The 19744-nt window shown below is 37.3% G+C and overlaps 1 protein-coding gene and 1 pseudogene across 2 annotated transcripts in view; both read left to right on the top strand.

Moving 5' to 3' along the window:
* LOC114454694 (protein diaphanous homolog 3-like) overlaps positions 1–19744 on the top strand; it is a 153438-nt gene that overhangs the window by 63912 nt on the left and 69782 nt on the right. Inside the window, exons 19-23 of one of the 2 annotated variants that reach the window (XM_028435328.1) lie at positions 1396–1497; positions 7786–8025; positions 12987–13116; positions 16851–16972; positions 19493–19657. In XM_028435328.1, coding sequence (XP_028291129.1) covers positions 1396–1497; positions 7786–8025; positions 12987–13116; positions 16851–16972; positions 19493–19657 — 759 coding nt within the window. The remainder of the gene's footprint in view (positions 1–1395; positions 1498–7785; positions 8026–12986; positions 13117–16850; positions 16973–19492; positions 19658–19744) is intronic. The other variant, XM_028435327.1, reaches the window with a different exon arrangement.
* Positions 9775–9892, top strand: LOC114461342 (uncharacterized; annotated as a pseudogene).

The following is a 19744-nucleotide window of genomic DNA, read 5'->3' as shown; positions in this document are numbered from 1 at the left end:
CAACTTATGAACTGCGATGCATAGAATTTCAAACAAAATTAATTAGCTTTATTTAGACCAAACAATGCCACAGATATTCTAACTACTTTGGACTATTGCTTCCACTTCCCTAGAATGTTCTGTATTAAGTGCTTTTTTTTTTTTTTTTTTTTTTTAAAAGTATTTTAATTCACAAAAGGAATTAGGAAGTTCACAAAAAAATCCGGAAAAGCACGAGTATAGCTTACTTAAATTTAGGTTTGTGCTTTTTGAACAATGCAATCATAACATTCTTTATTCATTTTGCATATTATGTTAACATGTTAACACAATTTTGTTGTTTAAGCTTCAGGCATACACCAAAATCCATTTAAACCGAAAAGCATTGCTTCTCATGTCAAGTATTGTTCGGCGATTAATTTATATTAATTTAATGCAAAGTCTCTAATTAATTAGATTTTTTTTTTTATCAAGTCCCACCACTAGTATATTCTAATAATTAGTCACAGAGTTCAAACTAACTGTCAGACTGTTAACGTTAACAGCTGTTTCTTGCTTCGTTGTATAAACATAACACGCACAGTTTCTTTTTCATCAGGAAGGCAGGCTCTGCAGATGCACATATGGTTTACAGAGCAATTTCTTTTTCTGCAGGTGTCAAAAATATAAGCACAGTGCAATTTTTTCACCTTCCTGGGGTGCTGCACTTATTCCAACCTCAGAAATAATGCACTTAAGCCCAGATTTGACTAAGAATATTCACATTTTAGGACTGCTCCACCCAGGTTGAGTGTCTGGCATGAAAGCACGCAGTGACAGACACAAGTCAATGAGGGAGAATACGGCACAGTCAGTCTCCATGGGAGACTAGGAATCTTAGTGTGTGAGTTACCAGGAGGCAATTAAAGACAGAAATACATCAGTATTGAAAGGATGATTATCAGTCCATCTGTTTTTTCTATATGAACATTTTTAGATCCAGTACCAAACAATAAAGTAATATTAATAAGTATAACATGCTTGTAAACATGTATGTTTGAACTCCACTTGTTAATTAGTGCAGCCAACTAATAGTCAAGACAAATTAAATGATGGTACATAAGCAAGATCTTTGTTATTAGACGTATCAACTCCAAAGCCAAGTACCTGAAACTAACAAGTGTATATGTAGTGGAGTATCAATTCCATTACTCTTTAATCTGAATCTTACCTCATCAAACACTAATTGTTGCACAGCATCAAAGGGTAAAAGAGGGTTCAAAGTTATCTAGTTGAAAATTTGGACTTAAACTATCTTTAGCAGGTTATAATTTATTCAAGGCTTTGATTAAATGTTTTACCCAGGATAATTATTCAAGAAATTGTCTTATTTTTTTTCTTCACTGTACCTTCTTATTTCCACTTTTTTTCTTGTAGAATCTTGTAAAGCACCTTCCTGAACAGGATCAGCTGAATGCACTGGCCCAGTACAAACATGAGTACTCCAATTTATCAGAGCCAGAACAGTTTGGAATTGTGGTGAGTAATGCATTCACTTACAACTCTAATGCTGTTATCCGGGTTATTGTTTGGTCTTTTCCAATGTTTACAGATGCAAGGCAGAATACACTATTGACAGACAATTCTAAGGGCCGTGCAAAGACAGATCACTGGCAGACATACATTCACACCAATAGTCAATGACAAGACTCCAATGAAAATTCAGGCAGGGGCACTTTAAGTTTTTGCATTTTAAAAAGCAAATGTCTTAGTTTAGTTTATTTCAGCAATTCACATTCATACTTTTTTTACAAAACACTAGATACATCATTAGATGCTAATGCAAGTTTAAAAGGAGTAGGCTGAAGCAAGAAAGCTTATAGGTGCCTACCCCATATTCAATTATTATTACAAACATACACATAGCAACATCAACAAGAGAAAAGAAGAGAAAAGCCTTTTAGAACATTTTGACATCACACAGAATTATCACAAACTACACACAGTGCTACATATATATAGCAATGGTCGAATGTTATTTGCATATTTCTCCAAAACACTTCTCTTGTAATGTATTTTGAATACCTGCAGACTGGTAGCACTTTTCAGGTTTTTATCTAGACTATTTCATAGGTTGACACCTTTTCGTGTGATACATTGACTTTAAAGGGTAGTACAAGCTTAAGTGATCCCCTTAGGCAGTATCTCCCTCTTTTTTAGCAAATGTTTGTTGAATGTTTATTGGAAGTTGTTTGTTTCTGGCCTTATATGTTATTAACAAAGATTTCATTTTTTATCAAGTCATCAAGTTTTAGTGTTACATTTTAAGAACAGTGAATTGGTATGGTCCCTATAGCCTACGTTGTGCACAATTCAGACTGCCATTTTTTTAAGTTTATATAAGATGACTGCTATGGGTATTGCCCCAGACCTCCATGCAACAGTTTATATACGGTAGGATCAGACAACAAGATGAAGAGAGCTTTTTGGTTCAGCAAATATCTTCACCCATTATAACATCATATTCATTTTATTGTTTTTATTATTTTTTATTTTTTTTTCAGTTTGAAACTTGAAAAGCTCACACAGAGTTGAAAATCAAATGCATTTTGGATGAATAATGATAAATACATAAAATAATGTATTTTTGTGTCTTATCCTGAACTCAATGTATCACCCCCTACTGTCCATGCATCAATTTCCTAACTACTTATCAAAGGAAATTGATTCTAAATTATGCTTGAGAGCTGCAGCTATTTTCTTTCTTCCCATTACTTACAGTCTTTTGTCTCGTGTTTTATATTTACTCATGAAAGAGATCTGAAAGTGACTAAGTGGATGATGGAGGGGGTAAAAATAAAGCACGCTCAGCTATTGTATGTGGTTCATCGGGGAGATGGATAACAAAGAAGAGCCAGAAGAGCCTGCTTCTATATTATTGTTTCACTGCTGTGCCTGCGTGGGCCCAAGAAGCCCTCTGTGCTTTCACCTCTCTGAAAAGCTTGGGTTCAAAGGGAATTTTTAATTTACTATTGTGCAAACACATGCACTTTATCTCCTCCGTTTTCAATTCCAGCCATGCTCACATTGGATCTGAACTCTGCCTTTGTGCTGCAGATCGGGAATGTAACACCTACTTTGGATTATGTTGTAGGGCTTGCATTTTGGGAGATTTCTATTTAATGCGTCGGTTGTATTCATTTTTAATGTTAATTAATGTTAATTTTAGGTTTTAATGTTAATTAATGTTAATTTTAGGTTTTAATGTTAATTGTGTTGAAGTTGTTTGACGAAATCAGTGTTCTCTGTATTCAACATTAAGTAGCTTATTTAGTCAGATTAATTAGATTAATGTGCATTGTAGCACTACTTACACGTAATATTCTTGTAATACAGTGGTTGTTATTGCAGTTAATGCTTGAATTCAAAGACTGTTAAACAATATAGTTCTACTTTAGCCAGAATCTTGGGGGATTTCTTTAATGCCTTTTAACTGATCTCAATTGTTGTTGATGCTTACAACTGACTCTTACACGCTGAATAAGGACTTTTCTCATGTTTATATATATATACGGTAGCGCTGCACGATTATGGTCAAAAGCTGTACAATTATGGCCAAAATGACAATTACGATTATTTTTAATCAATATTGTAATCATGATTATATTCACAAGTTACAAATATAACTATGGTTTTATGAATTCTGAATGACTGCCAGAGGTGGTGCTTAGAGCACTGAATGTTTCCTTCGCCTATGTGCAGTTCGAGTTTGCATATCAACAATGTTACCTGTGACCCAAGAAAGGTAATAAGTTCCGGCTGTCATTCGGGATTCATAGAACTGCAGTTACATTCGTAACTTTCGTTCTATTTCATCCCTGCTGACCGCCAGAGGCGGTGCTTAAAGCACTGAATGACTTATACCAGCGTAGTCATGAGGAAATCCAGACACCAACCTTACTGAGAAGCCTCCGAAGATTGAAGGACCACGCCCAGTTGATGAGGAGTAGCGACATCCACATTGTAGAACCTGGAGAATGTTGATGGCGTCATCCATGAGGCAGCAAGACACTCTCTTAAGGGCAGCCCAAGATGTCGACACACTCCTGGTAGAATGACAACACATGCCCGATGATATAGGGCAGGTTGACACCTGATACGAATGGTCAATTATATCTACAATCCAGTGAGGTATGCGGAGAGAGCAGAGCCTTTGTTGTGAGCCCCATAACAAACAAAAAGCTGTGCAGACCTACGAGTGGCTGCAGTGCTTTTAATAAAAAATCTCAGGACCCTGACCGGACACAAGAGCTTTGATCTGGTCCCATTTTCTCCCAATGGCACATCATATCGTGCAAACCTGATTAAAATTTGAACTGGACAACACTTTGTGAATAAAAGCAGTGTTAGGCCTTAACATGACACCTGACCCACCTGGGTGCCACTTTAGACATGATGGGCTGACAGACAATGCATGAAACTCACCACCGACACATTTTGCCGAGACGATGGCGAGTAAAAACGCAGTTTTATGCGACACCCACTGTTGCTCCGCCCTTGCAAGGGGCTCAAAGGGTGGCTGACACAAGCTATTCAGCACCAAGTGCAGGTCCCATGCAGGGGCTTGTGGAGCTTTTGGGGGGTGAAGCCTCAGAGCCCCCTTGAGAAACAAAGCCACAAGGTTGTGGCCCCCCACTGTGCCAGTGTCTATCCTAGCATGTCGATCCGATATTGCAGCCACATAAACTTTTAAGGTGGATGGAGCCCGACCCTTATCCAGGAGAGACTGCAGGAACTCAGAACCTTGGGCACCGATCAAAGCACTGGGTCCTCCCCATGGTTTTCACACCACTCCACAAACAACTTCCACCTCTTGGCATACTGTAGCCGAGTGGACTGCACTCTGGCATTCAGGAAGGTCTGCCTGACAGGTTCTGCACATCTGCTCAGTAGTGATTCAGGCCTTTCACTGGCCAAACACATAAGCGAAGATGGTGAGGATTGTTTTGCCAAAACTGACCCCCCCCTGCTGGGACAACAGATCTTTCCTTTTGGGGAGACAACATAGATCGCTTATGGATCTGCCCTCCTGAAGAACCCTCTGACAATTCTGCAAAATCAAAGATAGCGGTGGAAAGGCTATTTGGCCCAGAAGACTGGTGGTTTCCCTCAATGAAAACCAAAGAGGACAGTGAGTTGATTCCTTCAAAGCAAAGAGATCGACCCCTGCTTTGCTGAAAAGACTTTCCCGGTAAAGGCTTTTGATGGGAAAGGGTGTCGGCAAGTTGTGTCAGCTCCCCCAGTAGATACATGGCCCCTCAGACTGGCCAGATGAGTGGCGGCACACCAGACAAGGCGATGAGACACTTGCAACAGTCAGGCAGACCTGGTCCCCCTTAGTGGTTTATGTGGAAGACAGTTGAGCTGATGTCTGCCAGCACGAGTGTCTGCCTCTCAGGTATGGCAAAAAGTGCTAGAGAGCCAGGTGCACTGCTCGCAGTTACAGCAAATTGATGTGATCGGTGCTGTCCTGCAAAGACCACCGTCCTTGAACTGTCATGTGTAGCCAGACTGCCCCCCACCCGGAGAGGCTGGCATCGGTGGTGACGGTATCACGGCGGCCTGGGAACACGCCCAATGATACGCTTAACCTTATCTTTCCAAGGGATCAAGACAAAGAGGCACTGTCGTGACACCCTGAGCTTTCCGGTAACGATGCCGCTTTGCATCCAGGTGGAAGCCGTTCAGCCACCTCTGCGGGGGGGGCCCAACAGTAGCAGACCCAGCGAGACCACAGCTGTCATGGATGTCAGCTTGCCTAAAAGTTGCAGAATGTTTATTTATCAGGGTGTTTATTTATTAGGATCCCCATTAGCCACAGTGAAAGCTGTAGCTATTCTTCCTGGTGTCCGTAGAAAATACAATTACAGTAAGATAAACAAAGTTCTGGACTTTAAAATACATAACTTGAACAACAGTTATCAACATTATTATCATGTAATGTACAAGTAATGTAAAACTATGGCCTGGTGTATCTAACAGTCAAGATACTACAATCCCATTAATAAAATAAGCATCAAATTCACTTAGGCATTATAAAAACATAACTAAATCACAATAAAATATAATTAAATCACAAAGGTTCAGACTTCACTCTGGAACAGCTTTAAATTCATGTCTAACCTACTAAGTTTTTATGGAGCGATTTATTCAACAGAATAAATTTTTTCAGAATAATTTTTAATCTAAAATGGTTTTCCATCAGAAAACTGACATATGGCAACACCTGGAAGAGTGTGAGGAGACTGAGAACGTCTCCTACCCGGTGAGAGATTGGCTGTGTCCTCATAGTCATGGTATCCATAAATCATCCCGAAATATAGTTTGTCCTCTGAGAGGGTTTGAGGCAAGACTTTTTGAAATTGACCCTGAGGCCCAACTGGGCCACATGGGCAAAGAGACTGAATGTATCCTGGACCACCTGATCTTGTGATGGTACACAGATTAGCCAGTCGTCCAGGTGTGGCAACACCTTCATGCCCACGTGACTTCAGGGGGGAACACAACGAGTGAAGACCCATGGGCAGAGGGTGATCCCGAAGGGGAGCTCTCGAAACTGCCGGTGTCCGCCTCTGTAGGCAAAGCGAAGACATCGCCTGCGCTGAGGTGCAATAGGGACATGAAAGTGTCTTTCAGATCAAAGGGATGTGAATCATTCCCCCCGGTTACTGTTCGTAAGGCATAGGGATCATAGGTCGAGATGTATAAAACTGTAAACAAGCTCGTTCACTCTTTTGATGTTGTTATTTCCAACCTAACAGCGTTTGTAATGTTATCCCAGCGATTGTTAGTGTTTTAATAGTGTTCATATTATTAATATTACACATATGCGAATAACCTTAATTTAATCATGGCAACCAAAATCATGATTACGATTAAAATTTGATTAATTGTGTAGCTCTATTATACAGTACACACACATTTTATATTAAGACCAAAAAATCTTCTATGCCAACAGAATTTCTTATCTTTTACCTTATGATTTTTTAAAGCACATAACTTGGCAATAAACTTGCTCCATTTCTTGTAACCTGCCATAAACATGTGTTTCAAAGTGCTTTTGTGTATTTGAATTGTATTCTTTTTTCTTATTATCTGGTCTTCTCTGAAGTGTCCTGAGTACTTGGTTTATCTCATTTGGTTTATCTCATATCACGCACGCACGCACGCACGCACGCACGCACGCACGCACGCACACACACACATTCATATTACTCTCCTCCTCATTTCCTGAAATACTATATACTGTAGACTTGTAGCTATAATTAGACTCTAGATGGAGAACATCAAACCACACAGCCAGCTGTTGGAGCCCGACCTGCCACCCCACACACATACAGAAACACTGCTCTAGCCAGGTACAAGATCCAATGCAATACTTTCCAATTTGCCCTAATTGTGTAAGAGTGGTAATCCAAGGCAGCCTATTGTATATTCCACCCCCTCCACCACTTACCCTATATGGACACAATTAACTTAGCAGACCTTGGTCCCAAATCAAATTACTGCCAACATTTATAACTATTGTTTAACAGCACCTTTCAACATTTTAGTGCGACAAACTTTTCTAGAATACACTGGCTGTCCGTGCGTGCAAAAGTAGAGTGCATATGTTTTAAAGTTTGAAGTTCATTTAAATACTGACAGTGTCAGGTACAAATTGTACCTTTTTTTTTTTTTTAACTTATTTTTGCACTTGTTTTTCCTTTGCCGTATCTCCACATTTCACCTTTTTCTACCATTTCCACTTTATTTTTTTCTTTTTAGATGAGCGTTGTGAAGAGGTTGCGTCCTCGCCTCAACCACATTCTCTTTCGGCTTCAGTTTGACGAGCAGGTGAACAACCTACGGCCAGACATCCTGGCGGTGAATGCTGCCTGTGATGAGGTGAGAAAGAGCCGCTCCTTTGGACGCCTGCTGGAGCTCGTGTTGCTGATGGGGAATTACATGAACGCGGGCTCTCGTAACGCTCAGTCATTTGGATTTGACCTCAGTTCTCTTTGCAAGGTAATGATTTAAAGTGCTGACCTTTCCATGAAATGTTTACCTACAGTTGTCTTGATTTATTTCTCCAGCTGTAACTAAAGAGATGTTTTTTTTTTTTTTTCAAGGTTCTTATTAGCACACATCACAAACGCATACGCAAGTACAATCCAGCAAAAGCACCTTTTTGTCAACATATTTTTTTTCTCTTTTAGTTCAGTCGACTGAATGTGATTTTAGTTAACTGAAACACATTCTGATGACTAAATTTAAATTAGATATACAGACAGAGTTCCCACGGATCATTGAAAAGTCTTAAAAGGCATTCAATTCATGACATATAAAAATTTTCATGTTTGTAATTAGTCTTACATTTCAAAATAAATGGTAACATTCGTTTTTAAAAAACATAAACAACATGGGGAAAAGACATATTATGAAAAATCCACTTTTGCAGTGTTTTTACGACATATGAGGTAACTTGAGTGTCCACCGGCACACAAAATTTTCTACATTTGTGACGTCATAAGTGAAATTGGGTGTTGTTTTATATATTGGCTATTTTTATAATCATCTTGTGTTTTTGGAGTTATTTTGATTATTTTAGTCTGTTTTTTTGTGTATTTTTGTTTGTTTACTTTGGGGGCCGCTGCTCTAGACTCGAGAAAAAAAATACCCTAACCCTATGTAATTGATGTTGTTGCCCCCCCCCCAATTACATTAACTGTGAAGATGGTGTTGAATTTATTTTCAAATGGCAGTAAAAAGTCTTAAAACGTCTTGAATTTAATTTGACTAAAGCTGTAGGAACCCTGACAGATTAAGACTAAGTCCAAAAACACTGCTTTCAAAGCGGTTATGTGGCAGGAAGTCCAAACACCGTTTTTTCCTTCTGACAGTAACAACAACATGGGAGCAGTGTTGAATGTGGCGATTCATCACTTGCTTACATTACAGTTGTGGCCAAACACGCTTCAATTTCCTCTGTAGCAACTACAGCAGCCATTTGTCAATGCCACCACTTTGCCCTGTTAGACACCAGTGCTGCATGTGCTTAGACAAATAGGGGTACATGCAGACATGATAGATTAAATGCATTAGAGAAACAATAACATAATCAATTAATAGATGGAGATTAAGAAATTTGTTATGTTTTCATCACTCTCCTACTGTACCGGTAATGCATTTTCTATCTATAAGCTTGTATGTTTTCTGACTTTCTGACAGTTAACAACTGAATTCTAATGGGGCACTCGACAGCACAGAAAAAATGAATGTTTACATTGTCAACCACGATTATATATATCTACAGTCAGGGTAAAATCTTTTGTCGGTGAGTGTTTGAACCAAAATGAAAGGAGAGATGCGACTGTTTGATTAGAGCAGATAATACAAACATGATTAAACTCAGCAGGTCCGAGTGCACCGCTGTCTACCAGTAGCTCACCAAGCAAGATACTTGGAAACACACTCCACAGGAGGGATGTTTGGATCTTGGAATTAGATTTTAAAAAGGCAATGGGGTAAATTATGAAAAAAATACTTTTAAAAAGAATGGCCACGTATGCAAATCGGTGAGATGCCATAGTGTTAGAGAAATGTATCAGCTTGAAGAAAATGATGCATAAAAAAACTGTCAACATTCTGTCTCTTTATTAGTTCAGTAGTACAAATATTTTTACTCAGAAAAAAATATGTATACTACACCAGTGTTTCTCAAATGGTGGGATGTGTACTCCTAGGGGTACACAATGGCACTAAAGGTGTTACTTTGGTGGTGGCCACACCAGCCTGTCATTGCCCGATCCCGTTAGATCTCGGAAGCTATGCAGGTCTGGGCCTGGTTAGTAGTTGGATGGGAGACCACTGAGAATTCCAGGTGCCACAGTGGGGTGGCAGTCACCCCAGTGGTATCTGTCATTGTGCCCTTGGGCAAGGCACTTCACCAACATTGCCTAGTATGAATGTAGTGTGTGGGTGAGTGTTGGTGGTGGTCGAAGGGGCCGATGGCGCACTATGGCAGCCTCGCTTCCGTCAGTCTGCCCCAGGGCAGCTGTGGCTACAATAGTAGCTTACCACCACTAAGTGTGGAGTGAAAGTCGCTTTACAGAATTAAGGCATTATTCTTTGAGTGTCTATGATAAAGCACTATATAAAACTGATGCATTATTATTATTATTACTTGAGAGTAATGGGAAACCTAGACTCGGACTCGAGTCTCGATTTTATGACTTTTTGACTCGGCTTGATGAAATCAAAAAAAGACTCGGACTTGCTTGGACTCTAGGCTCAGTGACTCTAGACTTGGACTTGGAGTTTTTGTCACATTCCTTGAAAGTGATTCCAGAAATCCAGAATTAATGGAAATGGCAGGGATTGATTTTGCCCACCAGGGGAGCAGATGTCATTCCCTTCCATAAAAGACATTCATTCTGGATTTCGTGAAGGAATTTGAATGTTGTATAAATAAAGAGAGAGAGAGGAAATTAAGCAAATGAAAGCATGGGGTTTATAATGTTTATTTTTAGTTAAAAATGATAATACTAAATATTACCAGCAACTCAACAAAATACACAAAATGACACCAAAAACACACACAGTAAGAGAGAAAAATACTTACTATTAACAGCAACACACAAAAAGACAACAAAGACACACTAAGTGAGAAAAAAATATATACGGGGTCACTACAAAATAATCAAATGACACCGAAAACACACACAGTGGGAGAATTAATTAAATAATACCAAAAACACAAAAACAACAAACACACAAATAAGAGAAAATTATACTGAATAATAAAAAGAACAAACACAACACACAAAATGACACCAAACACACGCCAAATGATGATAAAGTGATCTTGATTAAAACATGAAATGAAAATACAGGAGTCAGTGTTGGTCCCACATCAGGAGAGAAATTATTGTAAATGATAAAAACTATAGAAATAAATCTATTCTGGAGACATTAAATACTGTTTTATTCCACTTATTTACAAAATTAGATTGTTTTTTATCACTTATGCATTCCATCATTATATAGTTGTTTATTTATAGAATTCTGAGCAAAATGCGGTATTTGGACTAAGATTACTATTGCAACAACACATCATCAGTAGGGTAAAACTAACCTGTCTCACGACGGTCTAAACCCAGCTCACGTGATTCAGAAATAAGAGAGAGGGTACTTGAACTATAAAAGTTTGAGAACTACTGTACTACACAACACCTACAATTCTGTCCTGAATATATAGAAACATTACCTTTGGTATTGTAATATAACTGATAAAAATGTTGAAAAAATAAATATATAAATAATAATTACAACAATCTTTTGAAATGATATTACACGACAGAACATATAGGTCAACATACTGTAGATGGAGAGTACACAGTCAATAAATTGACATAAATCTACCAGTAGTTCACTTCACTCTGTTATTGACAAAGGCTCTCAGAGCCACAGTCAGATAGTGAGCACTTGCAACATCAACGGGCAGGTCAAATTTGTGTTTTTGTACTCTGCTGCTGCACATTAAACAGCCATGCAGCAAACAAACTTGAGGATGTTTCCTCGGTTGATTGCAAAGTTTGCTGGTTGCACTTCTTCCAAACCAAATTCTTCCGGCTGACCTTGACGAGTGGCTGCTGTGCAAACTTATTTATTTTGTCGCCTTCTGCTGGCAACAGGCCTATTTGCTAGCAATTGACATTGAGGCACAGCTTTATAAAGTGTTTTGGTCATTTCATCAAAAGAAGAATTCCTTGCTTGTGGAGCTTTTCAGTTCTTTTTATTTATGATATTGAGGCAACTTTACATTTCATTACTGTCTGTGTGCGTGTGCATAATTGTGCCTTTAGTTAGTAACCCGTTTTTCAGCCACAATAAATTTCAACAACATTGCAAAGGGCTGCCAAAAAATATTTCCACAATTTTAATGGCAACCATAAATGTAGTTAATTGAAGCAAAGCCCCCATGTTTAAAGCTTGCAAATTTGACAATGATTCCTGGCAACATTCTTCCTTCTATTTGAATTTGTAAACGGAGACATATGCTTGAATATTTTGACATTCATTTTTAAACTAAAATGTCATTCACGATTCACAACTTGTTTTTAAACATATTTAGAATAACCTGACACGGAGAACTGTAAGAGCTGTAGGCCAAATAGGTTTTGAATAACAATAATCTGAATTTTTTTCACCATTAGTGTGCGATCATGGCTTAAGACCTCCAGACAAAATGTGGCTTATTTTAGGGCAGCAAAAAACTGAGTGCTTCACTTTACTAAATATTTCATCATGTGTACATTGTGCTGGCTTATTATTTGTTCCTTGCCTGCTGAAAACTCCTTGTACAGTAAGTTTCAAGTCAAGATAAATGTGGCTCCGGCTTTGAAGTAATACACGACAGTGATTACTGTCAACCCTGGTTCCCATCATGATCCAATCTATTAAAAAGCTACACCAGTTACTATTTAATCATAACAGTAAACTAATTTTAGTTAACCTTATTCTTTATTTTTTTTACTGTATGTCTGGGATCTTGCAGCTAAAAATCCTTAATTTTCTTAATATATAAAGCTGTTTGCATTGATTTCGGAGTTTATTTACAATAATTTTGTATTAATTACATAGTTTATATGGTTATTACAAATCCTAGCAGATTCTTAAAATAAAATATAAATACCAAGTTACTTGCTTCTTTTTAAAAAAATTTTTTTTACCACATATATTAAATACTGTATTGCATATTGATATAAAAGTTTGTCTGTTAACATTGTTACAAATCACTGCACACAAATCTGGTAAAACATGTTTTTTTTTTTCTTCATTCTATGTAATTGAAAAATCCTACTTAAGTTCAGGCAAAGTTTTTACAACCAATTGTGCATGTTAAAGTTTTCTTACTTTCCTTCTTTTCTGCAAAAAATGTTTATATTCATATGCTTGTGTGTGTGTGTGTGTGTGTTTGATGATAGCTCAAGGACACAAAGTCTGCAGACCAGAAGACTACACTGCTTCACTTTCTCGCTGAAGTGTGCGAGGAGAAATTCACAGACGTAATCAAGTTTACCGATGATCTGGAACATGTAGACCGAGCCAGCAGAGGTAAGCCATAGAACCACCGGTACTTTTAATGCAGTTATACATGTTCCTTCTGAGTGTGTGAAACTTTGTTTAAATATCAGACATATTTAAAAGTTTCTTTCCTCAGTCCTCTATGGGTCTGAGTGGTGCACACGTTTTGTTTACTTACTTTTCATTCAACATCATTTGTTAAGGTTTAACTGCAGGGTTTTGTCAACTTCCTTTACGAATGTTAAAATCAAAATTATACAGATAAGCTAAATATTTTAATGGGCAAAAACCCCAAACAAGGATAGTTTTTATTGGCTTTAGTTTTGCTGCTCTTTGGCAGACCCAAAAAAAAAAAAAAGAGGAGAAAACAGAAAAACTGTCTGACTCCATGTTTTCCGCTTTGAAATAAATGACTACCGTTCATGTTATGCACTGTGTTTCAGTAACAAGCTGAAGGCATGATTAAATCTGGAAAAAAAAGAAATGATAATTCCAAAACAGAAAAAACCCTTACACTCAGAAATGGCTGTTAGGCTTCATGATATGACACAAACAATGGGATGGATGCTGCAGTAGTCTTGGATGGTCTGAGCGCACAGCCTAATGAAAAGATAATGTGATATGTGGGTTTTCCAGCCAGTGGAACGTCTGATTTATACAATCATATCTCAGTTCAACAAAGCTGCATTACAAATCAGTGGCTCAAACCACTGCGATCCATCGCATCTAAAAACCTTTAATGTCCACATTTGTACAGTAATTGGACTCGCAATGTTCAACGAAGAAGGCCATTAGGACACAATGGAAATGGTATATAGTCTTACAATGCATATTCCTAAAGTTATGTTCATTTAACAATTGGGTTATGACAATCAACAACACATAAACCTCATATATCCAAAGCTTTTCAGTTAGAAATATAACATACTTTGATGAAAGAAAATGATACGCTGTTGAGTAATTCCCATTGGTTTAGTTTATCTAGCCATATTGTACGCCCACTCCCAATTATGGCTGCACAATGAATCAAATTTAAATCATGATCATGATTTTGGCCTCCACATAATCTGATCGTCGGCAATTCTTACATTAAAATGTGGGCTCTACTGGATATCTAATCAGACACTTTCTCAACCCCAGTAGTCAGCCAACCACCAGGGGGCGAACACATGATTAAGGCTTCATTAAACTACTTTAATAACAAGCGAGCACGAGCAATGCTTCAGCGGCTCTAGAGCTTCAGGTGTCGGTGTCGGTGCACACACACCCTGTGTGACTCTCAGCAATAGGTTCACGTGATAATACTCTGTTAAATTCACGTGGAAGTGAGCAGCAGACGAGAAAATTGGAGAGTTTTAGAGGTTTTTTTTAGGTGTGGAGTGCGCCCGTGTTGCACATGTCAACACGGCCCCATGAGTTGATTGACATAAGTACGTAATTGTTTGTTAATTAATTAATCCATGACAATTTGATAGTTTTTTCTTATTTAAAGCTTTTCTTTTGCACTTTAAACTATTCATATATTGTTTGTTGAAAAGTAGTTAAAAATACAAATGTTTTTCCTAACAGGTTGAATAATCGTGATTAAAATAATGATTTAAATAATTGTGATTATCATTTTGGCCATAATCGTGCAGGCCTACTCCCAATTCACAGATGCTAAATTTAATGTTTATTAACAACCAAATACATTTTTGTGATCTTTTTCTGTTTTATAATGCACAGAAACTATATTTAATAAAAAAAAAAAAAATGATTTCTTGACAAGATTAGACCTCAAGCCTGATAAACTTGGGTGTTATTTTAGCAGCATCTCCGTGCCTGTTCTGTCCGCCTATGATCCAAAGAAATAGCGTTGGTCAGCTAACTGTTTAATAAGTGCTCCCAGAGCCCTTTTCCTTGCTGCTGGTACAATTGCAGGCTGCTGTAAACACTGGATAGTTAAGTAGAGGGGGAAAATACCGCACAGCCAGAATTCGCACAGCTGCGTGGATTTTCCGACTAACGCGCAATGGGAGAATAGGGCCCTAAATAAATTTGAATTGATGGCTTTTGTAAATCGTCGTCCACTGCTGAGGTTTAAAAAAAGAAATGTCCTGTTTTTAGATGTTTCTTTTGTTTTTGATTTTGTTTGATTCATTAATGTTACATTATTTGGTGTCATTTGGCCATCTTTGACCACAATTAACAGACGTAGTGCTGAAAATAACAACCAAAAAAACATACAAAACATTATTGAAGGAAGGGCAGGCACTTGCAGATGTTTTGAAAAACTTACCGTAATAATGAGCTTTCAGTGCGATGAAGATGTCTGTTTAACAGCTGTGAGAGCACACACACACACACACACACACGGCTCTGTGAAGCGCTGAGGAGAAGCGACTGAGGGAGTGGTGTTTGTTCTGCTCTAGGTGCTTATGTTATTTTGTTATCTGGACTGACAACAGTGTACACATCCACTGACTTTTTCTCCGTCAGAAGTTTATTTATTTTTGTACCTTTATTTGCAACTGCAATAACTTTGTTTCCCTTTTGCTTTATTAAACCTAAAATTCAAAACAACCTTAAACAGCTTCAACCCCTGCAATTTTTAATGAAACGCACTGTAACCCCAACATTTAAAGAGAACTTCAAGCTTCTGTTCACTATGAATTGTTAGAATTGCCCATTCCTAATTGATATTTGCAATTGTTCTTATCGCACTTCTGGGTTAAAAAAAAAAACATTCATGCTTTTGTTAAAGCCAGAGGAAACCACATGTATAAAAAAACTCCACAAGAAAACACATTAACTAGAGAAAGTATACTGTAAACATAATTATTATGAAGGGTCCCCATCAATTTGTGGGAGATTGTTCAATATTATCAATACAAGGTTTTCATTTTTTACTGTTGTATGAAGACAGCTTGTGGAAAATTGTGCCTTATCTGTGAATGAGGTTTATGCTAAAAAATTAAGTTGGTAGCTTAACTGCTCTACAGTTTTTTTTTTTTTTTCTTCGTCCTTTAAAGACATGTATTAGGATTAGGGGAAATTTGAAACTACTTAAAATTAATCAGCTTATGCCTTTTTGTAAAGCAGGGGCTAATCAGGGTAATTTAAGCCATATGCTATATTCAAAGACTAGCTTAAAGTGTCAACCAAGCCCACGTTAAGGGAAACTTGTGTTTTTTTTTTTCTGCTCTTCCACCTGCATGATCTTTACACCTGTTGACAAGAACAAAGTCAAAGGATAAGGGGTGTAGAATATATTTTCTCTGCTTCTTTATACCCTAGGGCTGCAGTTATGGTTTCTGCTTGTTACGTTGGTTATGGTAATGAGAACACGCATGCGGTTTCAACCTGAGCCAAAAGCAATCATTTGCTTTCACCACATTAAAAGTGACAGTTGCTACATTACTGTAATTAATGTTACCTTAAAACAGAAATACAAACAAAAGGTCTAAATAAAACAATACTTTTGTCTTGGATGTTTGTAGATTCTCTTTCTTTGTTCAATCCTTTGGTGTTTCTGACACAGTGTGAACCCATCATAAGCAGACTTAACAACTAGCCAAGCTTTATTTATTTTTTTTTCTTTGTTATTTATCTGCTTGATGTTGTTTCTCTGACATAGAGCCTCGAAATAATAATGCATTAATATTACACCTAAATGAGTGTTCATGTCTTTTCTTCCCTCCGTGTCACGTTTTCTTGCTGCATTTCTCTGTGCTTTTATGTACATGTGCGTGTCGGAAAATAACTGACTCACAATTGTGTTTCAGTGTCTGCAGAGAACCTGGAAAAGAGCCTCAGGCAGATGGAGAGGCAGTTGCTGCAACTGGAAAAAGACCTGGAGACGTTTTCCTCTGACGACACCAACGACATGTTTTTCACTAAAATGTCTATATCCTTTTTAACTGTTAGGTCATGCTCACTTCTTCTAAAGTTCTGTTGTTGTATATTAACCATGGTTGGGGTAATTTATAATTGTAATTGCGTAATTAATAATTAATTATATTTACATTGTAATTTTAAAAAATCTGGTACTGTTGTAATTGTAATTCAATTGTAATTGAGTTTAGATGATTGACTTTGTAATTGTCATAACATTTCTATAAAGATTGTCCGTTATATTTTAACGCAAAACTTGGGAGCCATTTTACAGTTCTACATATATGTAGTTGACAGTTATTTAAATATGTTTTATGTCAAGCTTACTCACATTTTACCATTTAAAATATTAAATATTAAAACTTACATTTTAATTGATTAGGAACCCTAACAAGGTAAACAATAGATCAGAAGATAATTGTTTTTAGTGTATTTTACAGCTGATTTAGGATCCGTTATCATAAGAGATGCTAACAGCAAGAGAAAGTTTAACTTTTATTAGGTTATTTATTTCAGCCTCAGTAATTGTGATTTATTGTAATTGAACTTTAGTAATTGAGAAAGTAGGGCTGGGTGATTTTGCCTAAAAAAAATCTACACATTTTTAAAGAAAAATTCAAGTTTCGATTCAATTTTTGATTTTTTTTTTTTTTCAATGCATTTAAAAATGACTGCAGACATCAGATATATTGTCAAAAGTGCAACTTTATTGCTGTGATCGTCCTCAAGAGTTAAAATGCATAGAACAATCCCAAAATAAAAAGTAAGCTTTATCCTAGGTTTAAGCAAAAGTGCAACAACTTCAAAGTAGCTTAAATTTTCTGATTACGAAATCAGATAACTACATATTTTATAACATATAACATTACAATTAAAAAAAAATAATAAACTCTTTCCTTAGCATCTCAGCATAGTGTGAATAAAAAATTAAACATACCTGTGGCACACATATATCCTACTTAAAGGGTAAACAAAGGGGGCTGGCTCACATCGCGCTTTGGTAACCCACAAAGACGGAATGCGAAAAAGTCAGTTTTAAACTCGAATTTGCAAAATAAAAATAGTTTTTATCTACAAATACGATAAATCGATTAAATCGATTTTTTTCCCCAGGCCTATGAGAATGTAATTGTCATTGACTTTCTGAGGATAAAACGTAAATATAATTGAAAAAAAATGGTGGTCACTGTAATCGTAATTGAATTGTGAAAATGTAATTGTAACTGAACAACATGATTGAACCCTGAAAATAAGTTATAACCATGCCTTCCAATTTATCAGGCTCTCTTTTACTATCATTTTGCCAGTCATCAATTTTAACAAATGGAGTCAACAAAAAAAGCAAAATATATTCATATATTTTTGTTCTATTTCCTATTTTGAAACACAAAGCTCAGTCACTGACAGCTGTCCATATTTGTTTGACAGTGATGTAAATTATTCAATGCATTCATGGTTTCTTTCAGAAGATTGGGTTGACAGGTATGCCTCAAACCAGGTGTGTGTAAGTGGGTTTTCAATAATACACCTCCTCCCTTGCCTCCTTCATGTAGTTTTGATCAACAGCCTAGGGGTGTGTGCCCTCATTGCTTGCCTGGAAGAGTTAGCAGAAAAGTTGTGTGCAACACAGAGGTTCACAGAGACTGGCTTTTGCTCAATTTTCTGTTGCCTGGCACCAGAATCTTCATTCTGGATTTTATTAAAAAACAAACAAAAACATGTTGTATGTATTTTCAGCCCTAAATAAATGTTTCCAAAGTGGGTGCCAAAAACTGCCAAAAAATAATGCAATAATTTTCTCTAAAGAGAGAAAGAAACATCTGGAGAAATAACAGATAGGGAAACATGTGGCAATAGTACAGTTATGGCCACATAGTTTTGGGAAGTGACACAGCATGGCTTTGTATTTGAGAAATAACCAATCATACATACACGTGTTTGTACATCTGTGTGAATGTATACACTTATAGATTCACATTTATATGAGACTGCCACCTAGGTTGACATTCCACCTCATAAGCCTTGTTCTCGTCAGGATCCTGTAGTTTGTTGTATCTGCTCGTGCTTTCGGTTGAATGTTGCCTGAAAATAATAGGCACAAGCTGTGCTACTTGTTGCTAAGTTGGGCTCTGAGCCAGCGCTGAGAACGCGGCTAAATGCAAATACTTCATTATTTGCTGTTGCTGAATTTTCATGCCCTTAAAATGCAATGATGGAGACTATTTTAATGGTAAACCTTCAGTTTCAGTTAAACCATAGCAGTGTATTGGATAAGGTATTTACATTGTTATGTCTGCATAGTTTATTATCAAGTATGAAAGAAAGGCTTTGCCAACAGCTAGTCTGGGGGGTGGCGATATGGGGTGTGAACAGACACAAGAAACCTGACATTTGGGTGTCAGCATTTCAATTCAACATTGACTGAGTATCAGCTTTAGGTCTGTTACAGGCCTGGACTTCAAATTTGTCTGTCGCATCAGCGCTCTCATGAACATTTGATGAATGTGTTATCATCCTTCACTACAGACCTTACAGCTTTTGCCAAATTGCACGGGAGCAGTACGACAAGCTGGTGATCATGCACAACAATATGGAGACCATGTATCAAAATGTGCTGGAGTACTTTGCCATTGATCCCAAGAAGACCTCAGTTGAGGAGCTGTTCACTGACCTCAGCAACTTCCGCTCAATGTTCATCGTGAGTACAGTTGTTTTTTTTATAATGTATTTAAAATGAATGTCTGGTAACACTTTATAATAAATCTCCATTATAAGTCATTAATAG

The sequence above is a fragment of the Gouania willdenowi genome, chromosome 3 (genome assembly GCF_900634775.1).
Source record: "Gouania willdenowi chromosome 3, fGouWil2.1, whole genome shotgun sequence".
In the NCBI taxonomy this organism is placed as follows: domain Eukaryota; kingdom Metazoa; phylum Chordata; class Actinopteri; order Blenniiformes; family Gobiesocidae; genus Gouania; species Gouania willdenowi.
The sequence above is the reverse complement of the archived record's forward strand: the minus strand, read 5'-3'. Positions and strand labels throughout refer to the sequence as shown.